Source organism: Pipistrellus kuhlii, unplaced genomic scaffold (assembly GCF_014108245.1).
Source record: "Pipistrellus kuhlii isolate mPipKuh1 unplaced genomic scaffold, mPipKuh1.p scaffold_m20_p_73, whole genome shotgun sequence".
Taxonomy (NCBI): Eukaryota; Metazoa; Chordata; class Mammalia; order Chiroptera; family Vespertilionidae; genus Pipistrellus; species Pipistrellus kuhlii.
Genome location: NW_023425577.1, coordinates 480,222 through 497,772, shown reverse-complemented (window position 1 = coordinate 497,772; position 17,551 = coordinate 480,222). Strand labels below are relative to the sequence as shown.

Genomic DNA, 17,551 nt, shown 5'->3' with positions numbered 1-17,551 from the left:
GCTACCGTGTGGCAGGGTGGAGGCTGTCCCAGGCCTCCTGTTAAGGTTGCCGAGGCCTGCCCTAGTGGAGAGGATGCAGCAGCCTGCCCTGTACCTCTATGTGCACCCCCTCCCTCGAGGGGCCACGGGGCAGGAAACACCTGGTCTGGAGCGGATGCACAAGGAGCCTGGTTCCGGTCTGGCTTCCGCCACTGCGGCCCTGCGGGGAGCTGGGCCGGAGAAACCAGGCAGCCAGGGCCGGCGGCGAGAGGCCACGTGGGAACGCGGTGGCACCAGCTTGCGCGCACGCGCCTGTTCTGGAGCACGCCATGGCCCCTGGAGGGGGGTGTGGGGAAAGGCCCGTAGGTATGAGCGCACGGCTGCCACCCCGTGGTCGCTTGGGAACCGCAAGCGCCAGCAATCGGGTGTCCAAGTGCTTATTACTGCGGGCGAACAGACGGCTCCCCACACTGAACGCCTCAGACAGAAACACTGACACCACCTCCCTCAGTCAGGCAGGGACACACCAACGTCTAGGTGCAGAGCTCTCCCAGGGAGTTAACTCAGATGGACAGAGGAACAGGCCCCACACATGCCAGACAGATAGACAAACCACCAGCAGCTTCCGCACTCAGACAAGTGACAGGGCAAAGGGAAATCTCTTTATTGGTTCAATCCACACCTGGACCAGCGGTGGCCCCAGACCCAGGGGGCGTCTGGTTGGGGGTCTGTGCACAGTCAGTGGGGGCAGCTTCAGCAGCGGCCTCGGCCGTCAAAGGGCTGTGGGAGTAACAGCACTGGTCCCCCCGTTGACAGGTGCCCTGGTGGGAAGATGATGGTTATGATGATGGTTACGAAGCCAGCAGCCTCGGTTGGGTTTCTTTCCTGGATGGGAAGCTCCCTCGCATACACTTGCCCATCCCGTTTTCCCATCCCTGCCTGCCCCTTAGCCTTGCCCTACTGCCACAGGGGGACCCATGTGCACTGCACTGGGAGGTAGTGGGTGCCTCACCTTCTTAAACTTCTTGCAAGGAAAGGTCTTAAGCCGGGCAGCCCGCTGGGCCAGGTCCTCAGCTGGTTCCTTTCTCTTGTTCTGGAGCAATCTGCGTCTGTCCTCCATAGCTTCGCCCACTGCCTTGCCCCTGGGCAGGGAGATGAGCAGCAGGGACCCCATCAGGCCTCTGCACCCAGGCCCTGGCCAAATCCCACTGCCGTCACTCTCACTCACCCTGGCCGGGCACGGGGCCGGGGGCCCCAATTGGCTTCGGGGTTGGCCTGGAAGCGCTTGAGTCCTCGCTGGCGGGAGCTGGGGTTGGCATCCTCCCGGATGGTGAAGTTGGCCTGCAGCCTGGAGAAGGGGGCGGTGCAGCTGAGGGGCAGCCGCCACTCAGACATGCACCACCTAACTGCCCCAGGGCCTGCCCACCTGGGTGACTTGGGAAGGCATCTACCCGAGTCAGGACTCTCTCATTCGTTTAATAAGCGTTTACTGTTGCCTACGGTGTGCCTGAAATCTGCTGCTGGTAAAGCTGACACTCTAGTGTACAAGACAAACAAGCAACGGGATATTCAGAAATCAGCAAGTTGTGTTTTGCTGGGGCATGAGATACGAGTTTTGAAAAGAACAGAGCAGGGCAGAGGTTCTGGGGAGACTGGGGAAGGGGATCAATGCAGGACAGGACAGAGTCAGGGACACCAGGAGGAGGTGAGGAAACAGTCCGTGCAAAGGCCCTGAGACGGGGCTGTGCCTCATGAGCGTGAGTGTGGAGTGAGCCAGGGGGCCGCGGAGGATCAATGAGGGCTGGAAAGGGACACGGAAATGGGGCAGGGCTTGCAAGTGGAACTTTGTTTCTGCTGAGTGGAAGCCACGGAGGGTCCTGAGCAGAGGGGGAACATGATCTGACTCAGGTGCTCACAGGCGCCCTCTGGTTGCTGTGGGGGGAACCGTCTGTGAGGGCCGAGGGTGGGAGCTGGGGAACCAGAGCTGAGGTGACCACCCTGGTCTACGTGATCAGGGAGCAGTGCTGGGCCAGACTAGGGAGGGGCAGAGGAGAAGCAGCGGAAGTGGTGGGAGTAGGTAGATTCTGGATCTCACTTGAACGAACATGGATCTGTTAAAGAAGTGTCTGTGTCATCTACAAGCACATGAGCATCCATGCCCATGGCAGAGGGGTCCCTACCTGGGCTCCACGCTGAGAATACGGAAGGCCGGACTGGTCTCAGACAGCCGCTCTCGTTTCACCGGGCACTCCTTCTCCTGGGAGGCAAAGGTCAGGGCCAGGGGATGCCAGGCCTGCCCATGCCCTGCCCTCTGATCCCTTTCTAGTCAGGCCAGCTCTTACCCAGCAGCGCATGATGTCCCAGAGGGCTGAGGTGGGGGCGTCCGTCTTCACGGCATTCTTACAGGCGTGGGAGAGCGAGACCCGGAAGCCAGCGTGGAGGAGGGCTGACCTGGGACCAAGAGGGGTTGTGAGGGGCAAGCGAGATCCCAAAGCCAGTGCTGACGTGTGGGTGTGAGTCATGGGGTAGCTGTGAGGCCGCTGCATGTCTCGGGGTGACTATGCAGCTGGTACAATGCCAATGACCGTAACAGTCAGACCCTCCCCTGGGCCCGGGCTCTTGGCCTCTGAGTACTTGTGCATGAGGCTCCCTGGACGCGAGTGAAGTTTGATCTCCACTTTATGGGGGATTCTGGCCCAAAAGGAGCCCAAGTTGCCCAGGGCACCCAGCGCTCACCGCAGCTGCAGGAGGCTGGGTGTGCTACAGTGGATGGTGCTGCTCAGCTGGTCCAGCGTATAGTACAGCGGCACGTCCGGCAGCTCCTGCCACGGGGACAACAGGATATGCACGGGGCAGATGGAGGAAGCTGGGCACAGGGGACAGCCCCATCCCGTTTTGGCCCAGCCCCTACCTCGGTGACGACACTCAGGACCCCTCGGATCCGCTCCGCGGTATGGAATCGGCCGGGGTTGGTGCTCACAGCCTCTAGGACTCGGCCCACAAAATCCAGGTCATGGATGGGCTCCACCCATAGGGGGCCACCGAGCTGCAGACACACAGGGGCCAGATGGACAAGGAGTGAGACACAAGGACCCCTGAGGCCCCGTGCCTAAACCCGGCATCGTCCCACCTGGTGCCGCTGCCCACAGTGCTCACACTCAGGGGCCACAGGGGGACCGCAGGCTGCAGAGAACTTGACCCTGCACAGAGAGGGGTGTTTAGGGGGCAACAACACCCCTTGCAGCCCCTCACCTCCCTCCTGGCTCACTGATGCTCACCGGCCACCAGGGGCCCCCGATGCTTTGCCAAGGCGCTGAAGGTGGAAGGCTCCGCAGCCCACACACTGGTACACCAGCGCCTGCTTGCTGTGGGGAAACAGGGCTGGCTGCCACACCCCAGCTCTTCCCTCAGGGTGACTTGGTCCCCCCACAGGACCTCATTTCCTCAGGGGAAGGCTCTGTGGCCTGCTCCAGTGCCTACCCCACCTCTGCTAACCTGGCTGAAGCCTTGACCTTGGCCTGGCCGGTGAAGACACGAACAAAAACACGGATATAGAAATCGGCGCTGATGCTGAGCAGGGGCACCACGAAGCGCTGGTAGCAGTTCGCACGGAGGTCCAGGCTGTGGAGGACGATCCTCAGGGCCTGTGGGGGAGGACGGGACGGGGGGTGGGCTTTTGCCATCAGCCCTGCCTCTGAACAAGGTGTTCACAGCACCGGGTCCAGGCAGGTTCCGTGGGTTCCAAGACCAGCCCTGAGGATCCTGACTGGTGGCCCTTGGCGACCGCGCAGTTCCCTCACCTGTGACACTGCACCAGTCTCTGTCTCCCTGGCCCTGCTGGGAGCACTCAGTGACTTAGGAACATTCAGGCCCAGTAAGTGGAATCTATTCTCTTTTTTTTTTTAATATATATTTTATTGATTTTTTATTTTTATTTTATTTTATTGATTTTGTACAGAGAGGAAGAGAGAGGGACAGAGAGCCAGAAACATCGATGAGAGAGAGTCATCGACCAGCCGCCTCCTGCACACCCCCCACAGGGGATATGCCCGCAACCAAGGCACATGCCCCCGACCGGAATCGAACCCGGGACCCCCCAGTCCCCAAGCCGACGCTCCATCCACTGAGCCAAACCGGTCTCGGCAGTGGAATCTATTCTGATTAGCATCCTCAGCATGCCCTGTGCGGTGTGATGTGGCCACAAAGATCTTAATCCGGCCACCATGGCTTTGTCGGCAGGAAGTGGGGACACTGGGTGCGATAGCTCGGCTGGGGACCGCCCCATGCTAGGGAGCTGCCGTGACACTCTACCCGGACAGAGGCAGCGTCTCCCAGCCTGATCTATGGCAGGGCCCATAAGGAACAAGGACGCAGCCTCTCCCAGCGCAATGGCGTAGCCTGCCCGCCTTCTTGAATTCCCACAGCAACCCAGGCCACATCAGCATGCCCATTTCACAAATGCCAAAACTGAGGCCCACAAAGGGGAAGTCGCTTGCTCAAAGCTACCAGCAAAGTTAGGACTTGAACCAAGACCCGAGAAATTGCCTTAAAGAGACAATTTTGGAAAGTTGTTAAAACAGAGACTACTAGAAGAAGGGTGTAATCATTGCTCCTACCCTGGACAAAGCCATTGCCCCCCAAATGACCGCAACTGGCAGCCCATGCTGCTGGGAACTGTGCTGGTTAAAGGCGTGCTTGTCGTCAATAAGCTGCCTGGAGGGAGCTGAACAGGCCTGAGGGGTCTGAAGGGTCCTCACCATCTCGTGGCAGGCCCGGCTCTTGAGGGCCATGGCCCCGTACTTGCTGTAGCATGTCTCCCCGCTGTTCCCTGCCAGCACTGCCATGTCCGTGCAGGTAACGCACAGCAGCCCTGCAAGAAGGAAAGGGTGAGGATCTTCAAACACGCGGAGCCCTGCTCTGTCCTCCCAGGTCAGCACGGCCTCACCTCCTTCACTCACAGCCTGCACAGCTGCGTCCAGAAAGGCAGCAGGGCTGCCATAGGGGTCCAGGTCGATGACATCAAACCGATCCGACACCCGCTGGTGCTGGTACATCAGCATCCTGGGAGCGAGAGGGCCAATTCCTCAGCGCCCTGTGCCAGGGACCTCTCTGTTTCTTACGCGTGTTCAGTCATGCAGCGCGATAGTTTGGACCTGGGACTCGGGCCAGCTGCCTGGGCTTAGATCCTGGCATCCATTTGCTAATAACTTCATGGCTTCTCCCCTCAGGCCTCTGTCTACCCATATCTGACAATGGCATGACAACAGCCAATACAGTAAGTCCTCACTTAACATCATCACGGTTATTAAAACTGTGACTTTAAACAGAAAAACATGTAACGAAACCAATTCTTTCACAGACTCGGTGATCCAAACAAGAGTTAAATTCCTACAGCATTTCTAGTCACAAAAACATTGCTCAAATTCTAAATAAAGACTCAAAACACTTCTAATATTAAACAATGAAGTAAATGTGAGCTGAACATACATTTAAGAAAAATTAATAAAAACAAGTCCGATCATTATTTCCCACCCAGGTATTCCAGTCCAAGGTCATAGATGGCTGGAGTCTATCCAGGCAGCTCAGGGGACCCACCCTGGACAGGACACCCTTCCACTGCAGGGCCACTCACGCCCACGCACACTCACTCAGACCGGGCAATGCAGGCATGCCAGTTTACCTCATTTGCACACACACACACACACACACACATAATTTACTTATTTTTTAAATTGACTTGAGAGAGGGAGAGAAACATCAATGATGAAATCACTGTTTGGCTGCCTCCTGCAGGGCCCCATCAAGCCTGAAACCCAGGCATGTGCTCTGACCAGGAATTGAGCCCTGACCTCCTGATTGGTTCATGACGATCAACCACTGAGCCACACCAGCCCGGCCTCACCTGAATATTTTAGGCTGTAGGAGGAAACCATAGAAAAGCCACACGGACATGGATAGAATGTGCCAAATCCACACAGACAGTAGCCCAAGCCAGGATTTTTCTTTTTCTCATCAACATTTTAACAACATTATCCCGGGACCTACTGTACTAACGTAGCACATACATGCCTGACACTGTTGCAGGCAATTTAGATACATTAACTCATTTAACCACATGATCTTCCAGTGGGGGTGAAAGGTGCCTTCCAGAACAACTCCGTGGATTCGGACCTATGTTGTTCCCTTTGCCGATGAGGAAAAGCAAATGCTATCTTCTCAACACAGCCCACCCTGACCACGTTTTTCAGAATGGCAATCCCCCCACCATCTTCCTCTATCCCCTACCCCCTCAATTATTTTCCAGAGCACTTCTCACCTCTACTTTACTCTGTAATTTACTTATTTGTTACAATTAGTTGTTATCTTCTCTGTTTCCCATTAAATTTTACTATGGTCAGGAAAGCAAATATTTTATTTATTAACTTTAAAGGTTAGACAGTAAATATTTTAGGTTTCATAGGCCACATACAGTCACTTGCATACTTTTTTTTTTAACCTTTAAAAATATAAAAACATATCCTTAGCCCAGTGGTTAGGGGTGTCGAACTCAATCAGAGAAAGGGCCAAAATCTAAAATCCAGCCTAAATCGCGGGCCAAATGGTTTACTGAACAGTCATAAACTGTCATTGTGATGGAAACGCAGTGGAGTGCAGTGATAACAGCGCGGTGCGGGCCACATTGCAAGGCCTGGCGGGACGGATTTGGCCCGCGGGGCTTTGTGTTTGACACATGTGGGTTAGAGCATCAGCCAGAGGAGTGAAGGGTCTGGGGTTCGATTCTGATCCAGGGCATATAATCTGGTTGCAGGCACAGGAGGCAACCAGTTGATGTGTCTCTCACATCGATGTTTCCCTGTGTCTCTCCCCCTCCCTTCCACTCTCTCTTAAAATCAATTCGAGGAGACAATATCCTCAGGTGAGGATTAAAAAAACAAAACATTCTTACATCACAGGCCATAAAAACCCAGACTATGGGGCTTCACAGACTAGTTTGCTGACCCCTTCATTTGAATGTGAATTCCACAAGGTCAGGGATTTTGCTGTAGTGTTTACTGATGCATTCCCTGCAGTGCAAACAGTGTCTGGCATATATTGGACAGTGGATATAAGCTGGTTCATTTGAATGAATAAAAGTAGAAGTTTAAAATGGAAACCATCATGTGTACTAATTTCTGGCACCGAGCATGAGCTATACAAGTATTACCTCTCATTTAATCAGTATAGCAACCCCTGTATGTAAAACTATCACTTTATACACAAGGAAACAGGCTCAGAGAGACTAAGGCACTCTTCCAAGATCAGAGAGCCAGATTATGACACACGCCCTAACCGGTTTGGCTCAGTGGATAGAGCATTGGCCTGTGAACTGAAAGGTCCCAGGTTCGATTCCGGTCAAGGTCATGTACCTTGGTTGTGGGCACATCCCCAGTAGGGGGTGTGCAGGAGGCAGCTGATCCATGTCTCTCTCTCACCGATGTTTCTGACTCTCTATCCCTCTCCCTTCCTCTCTGTAAAAAAATCAATAAAATATATTATTTAAAAAAAAAAAAAAAAGATTATGACACAGCTAGGATTTGACCCCAGGCAGCCTGGCTATAGAAGGCACCTTCCAGCTGCCTGGCTCTGCGGCCCAGACCTACCGGGCATCTGCCTGGCTGGGCTGTACCAGGTGGGCCACTTGGTTGAGCTGCACATTATGGCGGATGAGATCCACAGCTCGGGCAGAGGCATCGTTGGCAATCACGGATCGGAGCCCAGGCACCTCTCGGGCAAAGCGAATGGAACGAAGACCCGAGGCTGCCAGGCCCTCCAGCACTTGCAGGCCTTCCTGTTGGAGTAAGCAGGGAGCGCCCCTCACATCAATATCTCCATTCTCTGCTGAGGCCTCCCCCCCCCGCCCCCAACACACACACACATCTTCCTACAGCTCTCCCCTTGCAGGAGCCTTCCTTTCTCCATCACCCACTGGACTCCGGGGTTGTCACCTATTTTATGCCCAGGCCTCACCTCACAGATCTCCCCCACAGTGGCCGTTCGAGGCTGGCTTCCAGGGGCCGGGTCTGCCCCCTCTTTCAATACAGCCTTGTCCTCCTCTTGCTCCGACAAGTCCACCACCACCTTTTGCACCTCCTTTTCACCTGGCACTTTGACTGCAGCCGCCCAGAAACACAAGTCAGGGACTATCCAGGCTCTCTTTGAGAAACCTCTACTCTTCAAAATACAGAAGATTCATGAAAGGAAATCTTCCCCAAAGTCCCCAGGAAAAGGCTGAAGGAGCAGAGCCCAGGGCCTGCTATGTGGTTGGATCTTTCCAGACCTTAGGGAAGAGGGGGAGTCCTCTGTGTGACCACCACCCGCCAGGGGATTGGACCGCCACTTACTCTGGATTCCTTTGGCCCCAAGATGAATGCGAGCAAACTCAGTGATCACAGCACATCTGCGAGAGACGAAGGCTTGGTCCACACCCCCTCACTACACAGACCCGTTGCCCTCTGCCAAGCTGACCCCGGAACCCTGCTCACGTCAGATCCCGGTTGAACTCCTGCACTGGGTTGTAGAAGACTTCGTTGGCGCTGGGGAAGGCGATCTTGGCGGACCCCTCGGTGACCGTCGTCTCCTGAGTTTCAGGTGGGCATTTTTCGCCGCAGGGCACAGTGCCATTCTCCATTGCAGGTGGAGTTGCCGGCCCTAGGGGCTGCCCCTCCATAAACCGAGCCCTGCAGAGACCGCCGGCGGAGCGGAGATTCAGGGTTTGCCGCAGAACGATCCTCGTATGGGACATCGGCAGTGGCCTGTGCCCGCCAAGCCTGCATCAGGAGGGCACGGAGAGGATGAGAGAGCTCTTTTTCTGGGCCGGGTGGCCTACCCGCCTGTAAAACAGCGGCTCAGGAGACCCTGAGGCCTCCGTAAGGCAATGCCATCCCCTATCTTCTGAAGATCCGCCCCGGCGAAGCCTGAAGCCCTTAAGTGGGCCCGCCCTTGCACCCGATCCCTCCCCTCGCGGCCCAGGCTCCCCACACCCGCTCTCACGGAACGCAGAACCGAGTTAGTCTTGGTCACATTTTCCGGATTAAGACCTGGGTGCCGCCATGTTGGCACCGTTGGGGGCGGGTCATGTGGTAGAGTTTAGCCAATCAGTGATGCTACCTACAGTGGCCGGCCGGGGACAAAATGCACCACGGGAAACGCAGAACGTGTGATATCCGCGGCCTGGATCACAGTGGTTCTCATGTAATTAAGTAAGGCCACACCTCACCAGCCCACTAGAAGTTGAGGCTCAGGAAAAGGGTGGTAAGCGAAGAAACCCGACACCTATAGATCGTCTCCTAGATGCTGGGTGTGCCATAAACACATTACTTCGGGGCATCCTGCAGGAGTAACTCAGGCTTTGAAATCAGATTTACTGAGTTTGAATCCTAGCCCTACCACATGCTCTTAACTTAAACTCTCTGGACCTCATTTTCCTTACATGTTAAATAAGAGTCCAAGCTTCCATGACAGAGCAAAGATTAAAAGACAACAGCCCGGAAGTATGCAAAGAAGTCTCTTTCACGGAATCCTCAATAGGAAAGGAGGACAAGGGTGCCCAGGCCCCAGCTCACTTTGCTGCCTGTTCTTAACCCCTCTCTGTGCTTCAGTTTCCCCAGTTGCAAAATGGGCAGAATTTTTTTAAGGCTCATTTTTGGTTTGTGATGAGAATGAAACAAGTTAGTGCAGGTAAAATGCTTATCACGTAATTTGACCATAGCGTGTTTTTATTGTGGCTTCTTGACCCTGTGTTTGAATCCTAACACCTGCCATCACTTCCTTTAGCAATTTTCTTCATTTCTCTGTGCCTCCCTTTTCTATCTATAATATAACATAAAGTGAGTGTGTGTGTATGTGTGTGTGTAAAATAATTCCTACGTAAAAATGTTACTGTGACGTTTAAACGAGATCATTCACTTGCGCTCTCTTCAGCAGCATACTACAGTAGTATATACTAAAATTGGAATGAGATCATTCACATAAATACCCTACAACAGTGCCTGACACAATTGCAGTTCTGAAAAGCAGGGAGACTTGCTTCAGGTCGCCAGGACTAGAAGGTGGCAGGGTCGGGATTCGAACTCTGACACAGAGCCGAGGCACTGCAGGCGACTCTGCGGGGCTGAGGTCGGAGGCGGAGACGCGAGGGGCGCCCTCGGCGCTCGGCTGGCCTCGCCTGGGGGGCGGGGCCGCGGGGGCGGGGCCGCGGCGCTCCTCCCCAGCCCGGCTGCGGCGGTGGCGGCGGCGGCGCGGGGCTTGCGCTGGCTCGGCGCTCGGCTGGGGCGGCCTGGCCCACAATGAATGGCCGCCGCGGCTGCCGCTGCTGCTGAGGCGGAGGCCGCGGAGGCCGCGGAGGCGGAGGCCGAGGCCCCGGCGCAGGGGGGTGCGCCCCGGGCCCAGGTCCGGCCCCAGCTGCCGCTGCGGAGCCTGCCAGGAGCGCCCGGAGCGCGGCCACCGCGCAGGTGAGGCGACCGGCTCCGGCCTCCGCTCGCCGGGGCGGCCTGAGGGCATCCGAGGTCCGGCCGCGGGCTGAAGGGGGAGGGCCTGGGGCGGCCTCCCGGGAGGGAGGAGGAACCAGGCCCGCAGCCCGCACGTACGGTGGGGCCGGCGAGTGCGGGGTGACCTGGCCCCGCCAGCGGCCTGGAGTGTCCGGCCCCGGGCCGGGCCGCGGGGCTTGCGGGGGGGGGACGGCGGGATGGGGCCCAGACCTCCTCCCTCCTTCCCGGCGGGGGATGGGAGCGGGGCCGGGCCGGGCAGGTGCGGAGGGGCGGGGAGGGGAAAGGGGGCTGGGAAGTTGGAGGGCCCCAGGGATAGAGTGAGGAGGCTCCGGGGAGCTCGGAGGGGGAGGGGAAGAAGGAGCCGGGCTCGGGGCCGGCGAGTGCGGGAGGAGGGGCGGGCGGGCGGGCGGCCGGAGGGAAATGGCCCGGAGGGGGTCGGGGCGGGGCCGGCTCGCAGGTACCGTGGCCGGAGGGGTGGGCGGGTCAGGTTACAGGCTCGGGGGCGGCCGGAGGAGCCCAGGAAGTGGGGCCTGGTGGGCGTGGGCGGAGTCAGTGCGGGATGGGGGTTGGGGGGGAGCGGGGCGGATAGGAGATCCCGGAGGTGCTGGCGGGAGTCACCTGAGGTGAGGTGAGAGGGCTGGGAAGATGTTGAAGGGGAAAGGCCCGATCCCAGGGAGAGCAGGTAAGTTGTGGGACTATTGTAAGGAGTTCGGGGAGTGGGGGGAGAGGCGGAGCCTCTGGCTCATGGGGATGTGGAGGCAGGACCGAGACACCGGTGTGGGTCGAAAGGCACGTGCCACGATGTACCCCCTCTCCAAAGCGGGGGGTGGGAGGAGAGGGGGTGCTCTCCCCCCCCACTTCATTCCCATCAGGCTCTGGGTCCCCGACCTACCCTTTGGGCAAGCCTCCGCCGGCTGCTCCAAGGTGCTAGCCCGCCAGGTGGGTGTTTGTGTGGGCAGCTTGGGAACACCTAGCTCGGGCATCTTGTTTACCATGGGGGTGGCCCTTGCACACCCCCACCCCATATACCTGCAGAGAGACAGCCTAGCTGCCCTTACCTGAGTGTCTAAGGTCCCCTAGAATCTTCCCCCTCCTAATCTTTCCCCACGGGAGCCTCGAGGCTCACACCTAGAGGAATGGGCCCTCATCCACCATCTTACACGGTGGCTTCCCAGGCACCAGCTCCCTGAAGGTGAGCTGGGTAGGTGAGTGTATAAAGTTTTGTTCATTGTGCCTTAGAGGTTCATGATGGGGTGATGGGCAGGTCACGTCACCAAGAGGGCATCAAATCAGGCACCCTAGCCCAGGCCCTTGGGGTTATGACCCAGGGGCTCTGCTAAGGGTGATGTCCGGACCAGGCCCGTGCTGGTTGGGCGAGCTCCTTAATTGCTCACCACCATCAGGTCAGCTTAGGCCGTGGGGTGGCTTATCCCAGGTCACATGGAACAGAGCCCAAACCCATAATCCCCTAAGCTGGCCTTTGAGGGTCATGGCTGGAGGAGCTCCCCAATCTTCCAGATTCCTCCTCAAACATTCTCTTTCCTCTTGCCATCACAGGGGATGGGTCAATACCCTTTCGCACCGTTTTCATGGTGTCCCAGGGGGTTGGGAAAATGAAAGCTTTCTCAGACACCACGTCTTTCTCATCCCCCATGCCCCATGAGGGAGCCAGGAGGGTAGAGGTGATGGAGTTGTGGACTGGGGTGGGGGGCGCTCGGTGGGCAGGCAGTTATGAGGATGGGGCTGGGCTGTAGAGCTGAATTTGGCTTTGCTTTCCTGGTTTGTCTTTTTCCCACCTTGGCCCGGGGGCAGACCACCCCAGCTTTTGTTCCTTTTCTTGGCGCTAATTGCAAAGCTGTTTCCGGTGTGTCCTGAGAACATTGTTTTGGGAGCCAGCACCTGAAGCAGAAGCTACAGACTGCTGGGTCGAATCAGCCAGATCTGGGTTTAATGATTCCTTCCCTTCCCCCAGTATCCCCATCACTCCTAGAACTGCCGTCTAGTTGGGTCCTGGCCTCTCCCTCTTGTGGCTAGCCTCCTGCTTCTAGGAGGAGTGGGGACTGGCCAGCAGCCCCACGTAGAGAGGCCGTTTCCCTCCTGGTTGGGCCGGGTACTGAGGACGGGTGATTCCCTTGCCTCACAGCTGGAACAGGGGCAGAGCTTGGTCTCCGTTGGCCTTGGTGTGTGGGTGGCAGAGAAGAGGCTGGTGGGTTTGAGCTGCACCTGGAGCCGTAGCAGGCACGTTTAGTGACTGACTGCTTTTCTGTGAGGACTAAGGGTGCAGACCTAGATACCAGAGGCGGCCATCATCGGGTGGGGGTGGTGAAAGGCGGCCACGAGGCAGTTTTATTTCACTAGGATGCCAACCCCCTGCAAGTGTAAGACTAGGGGAGCAGCCCTGAGTAACAGATCCGAAAGCCTCTTTCGGCAACTTTTATTCTAGTGAAGGTGACCCAACAAACAAATAAGAGCATTTCTGTTATCCCTACACTCGTGAACTTAGTGAGACAAGGGAAATGAGTGAAGGTGTGTGTACGAAGAGCTTTAGATAGGAGGATGGTCAGGGAAGGCTCAGGAGATCTGAGCCTTGAATAATAAGAAATCATCAGTGTGGGGGGTAGGGGGCTCGGGCAAGGAGGGACAGATGTTCTAGGCAGACGGATAGCCCTTTGAGTGTCTTTATTAAGCATGCGTCAGGCTCCTGCCAAGTGCTCTGAATATCTTCATGAGGGAAGGAGGAAGGGGTGACCCTAATGTACAGATAGACCTTAGTCCCATTTACAGAAAGGAAGCACCCAGCCTCCCCGTCATACCTGATGCAAGTCCAGACCCCCTTGGCCTGCATCCAGGGCCTGGGCCAGGCGTCGGGCAGCCCCAGTAGCTTCTTGAGCAAGACTGTGGGAAGATGAGAGCTTTGATTGGCTTTGCTGGACTCATTGTTGGGGTCAACGTGGAGGATTGGGGTTTGGTGTGGTGAGGTCTGGTTGGGAATGCACCGGTGTCATTGCCAAAGCTCATGATGGAGAAGGTGGCGTGCCAGCTGAAGTGGGGATTACTTCGTTTGAGACAATGGTAAGCTGCCCGGTCTGGAAGGCATGGAGGTGAGATGGGTAAAGCATGTGGGGCTTTCCAGGAGCCTCTGTTGGGTCCTCTCTCATCCTCGTTATCCCTGACCTGGGTGCCCAGCTGCTCTGAGCACTTGTGCACATTTTGAATTTGCTCCTGCCTACCATGAGCAAGCAGACCCACCTTCCTGCCTCCGATCGGGTCCGGTCACCTGAGAATGGCATCCCCACCCCCACCCCACCTCTTTACCCCCCCCCCCCCCCATACCCTGCCCTTTAAACCACAGAGGCCATGAGGTGGAACTGGGCAGGTGTCTGTCTTGTGTCCAGTGCTTGGTTGTGGTCATTGTCCCTTCTCCCCTGCTGCCTCCTCAGTGTCCCCAGAGACCCACAGGTCTTCTGTGAGAACCGTGACTCTGTCATGACTTAAGCACAGGGCGGATTAGGATGAACTAGCATACTGTAGTGGAGAGAATTAGCACAACCCTGCACCACCGGGCTTGGCCTTGAAACCCTTGGGCAAAAGTCTTGACCTCGGCACCCTTTGTTTCCTTATCTGATAAAGCGGGACAGGCTGGCATACCTGTATCTCAGTGGTTCTCCACCGGGGGCAATTCTGCCCCCTCAGGGGATACTTGGGAAATATCTGATGACATTTTTTGTTGTCCAGCTGGTCTGGCAGTGCTTCTAGCCTCTAGTGGTTGCCGAGGGTGCTGCTCACCTCTTACAATGCATGGGGCAGCCTCTCCATGGAACTGTTCTCAAGAGCAGCAGTGCTATGGCCACTGGGGAGGGTTACGGGAGAAGTTACGTCTGTGTGTGATCAGGTGATGCTGTGAAGGCGCCAGGGGAGCCCCTGTATGTACCGCCTGTTAGGAAATCATGTAAGGTTTGGGAGATGGTGAAAGGCATAAGATGACTCTGTTACTGTCAGGGAGTTTATAATCTGGTAAGGGCTAGGTGGATGGACAGAAGGGGACACAGCTAATAACAGCTGGCGTTACTGGACACTGACCGCATGGTGGTTATTTTGTTGGTTTAATTCTTGAAACAGCCTTGTAAGGTGCTGCTGCAGCTATTGGCCCCTTTTAAAGTTGGGAAAACTGATGTTGGGGCTAGCACTAAGACAGATAAATGTTCCTGGAAGTGAAGAGAAAGGGAAGTGTAATGCTAAGCAGGAAGCTTTGTGAGGGATATTTGAGCCTAGTAAAATAATAATAAGACTCCATTCTTAGGCCCTGCCAAACCCTGTGTGGTGTCCAAGTGCATTTCAATAAGCCCCATCCCAGTAACCACCCGCCCTCGGCCCCACCAGCCTCCTTTGTGTTGGAGCAATAACACCTCGGGGCTTTTGCCTGGCTCTTCTGTGCTTTGGGTGTGACTGTACCCTGGGAGCAGGCTGGAGCTCGGAAAGGAAGGCTTGTGGTCAGAGTGCAAGGGGAGCTGGGCTGCTGCAGGCAGAGGCTAGATTGCCCAGGACCGCCAGGAGAAAGTGGGAAGTTGGAGAGGCTGCAGGCTAGACTGCTGATCCTGGAGTTGGCGGTAAAAGAAGGAAGAGTGGAGAAAAGAGCTGGGGAAACAGAAAGAGCAGTGTCCCACCTGGTCCTCAGAGGGCACCTGAGACCCCAGATGGGGGGTCCCCAGATGGGCAGAGGATTCCATTTCTGCAGAGGACATGTCCTGCGAGGGAGGATAAAGAGCCTGGCTCTGGCCTTGGCTTGTCCTTGCTTCCCTTCCCCCACTCTGGCTTCTCTGAGCCCCAGTTTTCCTATCCCTGAAATCAGTCTAGTCACAGCTGCCTGCTGTGGGGAACAACAGGCCCATGCAGAGGATGAGCCGAGCCGGCCGGAGTCAAGAAGCCTCTGATTCTCAGACAGCAGTAAGACTGCCTCGGTGTGATTCTGGCTCCTGATCTAATCTTTAAATGACAGAAAGATTTATTTCCTCCCCCTAGAATGAGCGAGAGGAATAATTGTAGCACCAGCTCTGAGCCCTCTCTGGGTACTGGTGCACAGTAGGGACAAATGTGAATGCCAGCTACTATTGCAAATCCTATCCCCACCATGGATTTAGTGGCTGCTTTTCAGGGAAAGAGAAGTGAGTTAAATGTGCTCTGAATGCACATTAACAAATACAGATGCCAAACAGTAGGATCTGTACAGTTAGATAGCATGTTGTGCCTCCCTAACAAACGTTTGCTGAGCTAATTTGGTCCCAATGGCTCTGGGTTCACCCCTGGCTATGGCTGGGTCTGGCCGCCTCCTGCTGAGCTGGGTAAAGGATTATGGGGCTTTTCAGGAGCCTTAGTTCCTTCTTACACTGGGAGTTGATTTCCCTTAATTGAGTCGCCCACGTGTTAGTGGGCGACTAGAGCTTCCCTGGTAAAGCACAGATCAGTCCTAGAAGACAGCTCCCTTCCAAAAGAGGCGGCAAGTCACACCCCTGAGAGTCACCAGCCACACAAGTGGCTCCATTTGAAGCCCAGTGCAGCCCAGGCTGACCCGAATCGGTTTTCATCCGGCAGCAGTGTGAGCAGTTGTTCACATTCAGTTACATTGCGCCCAGCCTCAGAGACTCCTTTCAAGCCCCACTCCTATTAGTCTCATTGTGAACCCGGAAAGGGGAACCAGGTCGGAATTAATGGGAATAATTTATCCCATTTGTTCCTCAAACAACGATTGAACACCCACTGTGTGCCCAGCAGGTTCTGGGGGCAGAGGACAAAGAAGCCGGAAACAGGCCTACGGCCCTGCCCCAGTGGGGCGGACACAAAACCAAGAATACATTTGCTAGATGGTGGGAAGTGTCAAGGAAGAAAAACCAAACGGAAAAGCTACCGAAGGAATTGGGTTTGGAACAGTGTCTGTCTTTAGAAATTTGAGATTGGTGACTGGGAGGGTATGAAGAGCTGTGGCCATTTGGGACAGCCTGCTAGAAGGCTCAAAAGCAGGTAGGGCCCCAAAATGCATTGTAGGGGTCCTAGTGGTGTTACTCTGGACTCAGATGGTGAAAACTGGTTTTGCAGGAGTCCAAGGTGAATCTCAGGGTCTTGGCCTGAGTGGAGAACTTTCTGGTGAGAACTGCGGCCAGAGCAGGCTTGGGGGATGGGGGCTCAGTTGTAGGCACATTAAGTTGGCATCTGAGGTATGTGCAAATCCAGCACCCACGGGAGGTCCAGGCCAGGGGCTCCGTGGCAGACTGTGGGTGAATAGAGCTGTGTTTGAAGCCTGTTTCAGGCGGCCATAACAAAATAACCATAGATGAGGAGGCTTTAACAGACACTTTCTCACAGTTCTGGGGACTAGAAGTCTAAGATGGCCTCAAGATTGGGTTCTGGTTGAGTTCTGGTGTGCTCACGTGGCCTTTCCTCTGTGTGCTTGGAGAGAAAAATACCTCATACGGACACCAGTCCTACTGAGTTAGGACCCCACTTCTGTGACCTTGTTTAACTTTAATTTTCTCCTACAGATCCTGACTCCAAGTATAGGCACATTGGGGGTTAGGGTGGGGGGCCACCATTTCACCCATAGCAGAGGACTGAGCTTAGTGCCAACCTTCACGCTCTGGAAGAACTACATCTGCTTCTCCCTCCTTCACTTTCCTTCACTCTCTGGAGGAACTACATCTGCTTCTCCCTCCTTCACTTTCCTTCACGCTCTGGAAGAACTACATCTGCATGCCTTTCCTGTGCTCGAGGGTAAGGCCCCAGCCCACCACTGCCTCATTGGATTGCCACTCCCTGCCCCCAGACCTCCGCTCTTCTGGGCAAGATGAGAGTGCCCTGCATGCAGGCACACTGACTGTGATTCTGCATGAACGACCATGTCCCCGCCACGCCAGGCTCCCGGGCACTTCCTGACCCGGCACGTGCTAGGCAAATATTTGTTGAGTAACTCGTGGGAGGTCGCGGCCTCACATCTCTCTGGGAGACCTGCTCAAGTCGGGACCAGGACCAGCAATGCTGGGAGGATTCTCGGCTCT

At 55.8% G+C, this 17,551-nt stretch overlaps 1 protein-coding gene across 4 annotated transcripts; it reads right to left on the bottom strand.

Annotated features, from left to right (window-relative positions):
• Positions 1-627: 627 nt before the first annotated feature.
• Positions 628-9,107, bottom strand: TRMT1 (tRNA methyltransferase 1). 4 transcript variants are annotated; one of them, XM_036422820.2, is made up of 18 exons: positions 9,000-9,107; positions 8,502-8,786; positions 8,361-8,416; positions 7,987-8,129; positions 7,620-7,807; positions 4,925-5,040; positions 4,737-4,849; positions 3,475-3,623; positions 3,258-3,344; positions 3,110-3,179; positions 2,891-3,025; positions 2,716-2,801; positions 2,322-2,430; positions 2,160-2,236; positions 1,487-1,516; positions 1,208-1,327; positions 992-1,121; positions 628-800 (listed from the first exon to the last, which is right to left on the bottom strand). In XM_036422820.2, the coding sequence occupies exons 2-18, from the start codon at positions 8,759-8,761 to the stop codon at positions 651-653; spliced, it is 2,019 nt and encodes a 672-aa protein (XP_036278713.1). In that variant the 5' UTR covers positions 8,762-8,786; positions 9,000-9,107; the 3' UTR covers positions 628-650. The 4 variants fall into 4 exon arrangements, with proteins under 4 accessions (XP_036278713.1, XP_036278711.1, XP_045432030.1 ...); XM_036422818.2 differs by having other exon boundaries at positions 8,502-8,845; positions 8,996-9,099; XM_045576074.1 differs by having other exon boundaries at positions 9,010-9,026.
• Positions 9,108-17,551: the final 8,444 nt, after the last annotated feature.

What these genes read in the sequence shown, in the direction of transcription:
- TRMT1 (XM_036422820.2), bottom strand. Translation starts at nt 8,761, where the DNA reads ATGTCCCATACGAGGATCGTTCTGCGGCAAACCCTGAATCTCCGCTCC. An exon ending in CCCAGCCAGGCAGATGCCCG is followed by an intron (nt 5,041 to 7,619) that starts GTAGGTCTGGGC and finishes TCTCGCTCCCAG; the next exon opens with GATGCTGATGTACCAGCACC. An exon ending in CCCAGCCTCCTGCAGCTGCG is followed by an intron (nt 2,431 to 2,715) that starts GTGAGCGCTGGG and finishes TCTTGGTCCCAG; the next exon opens with GTCAGCCCTCCTCCACGCTG.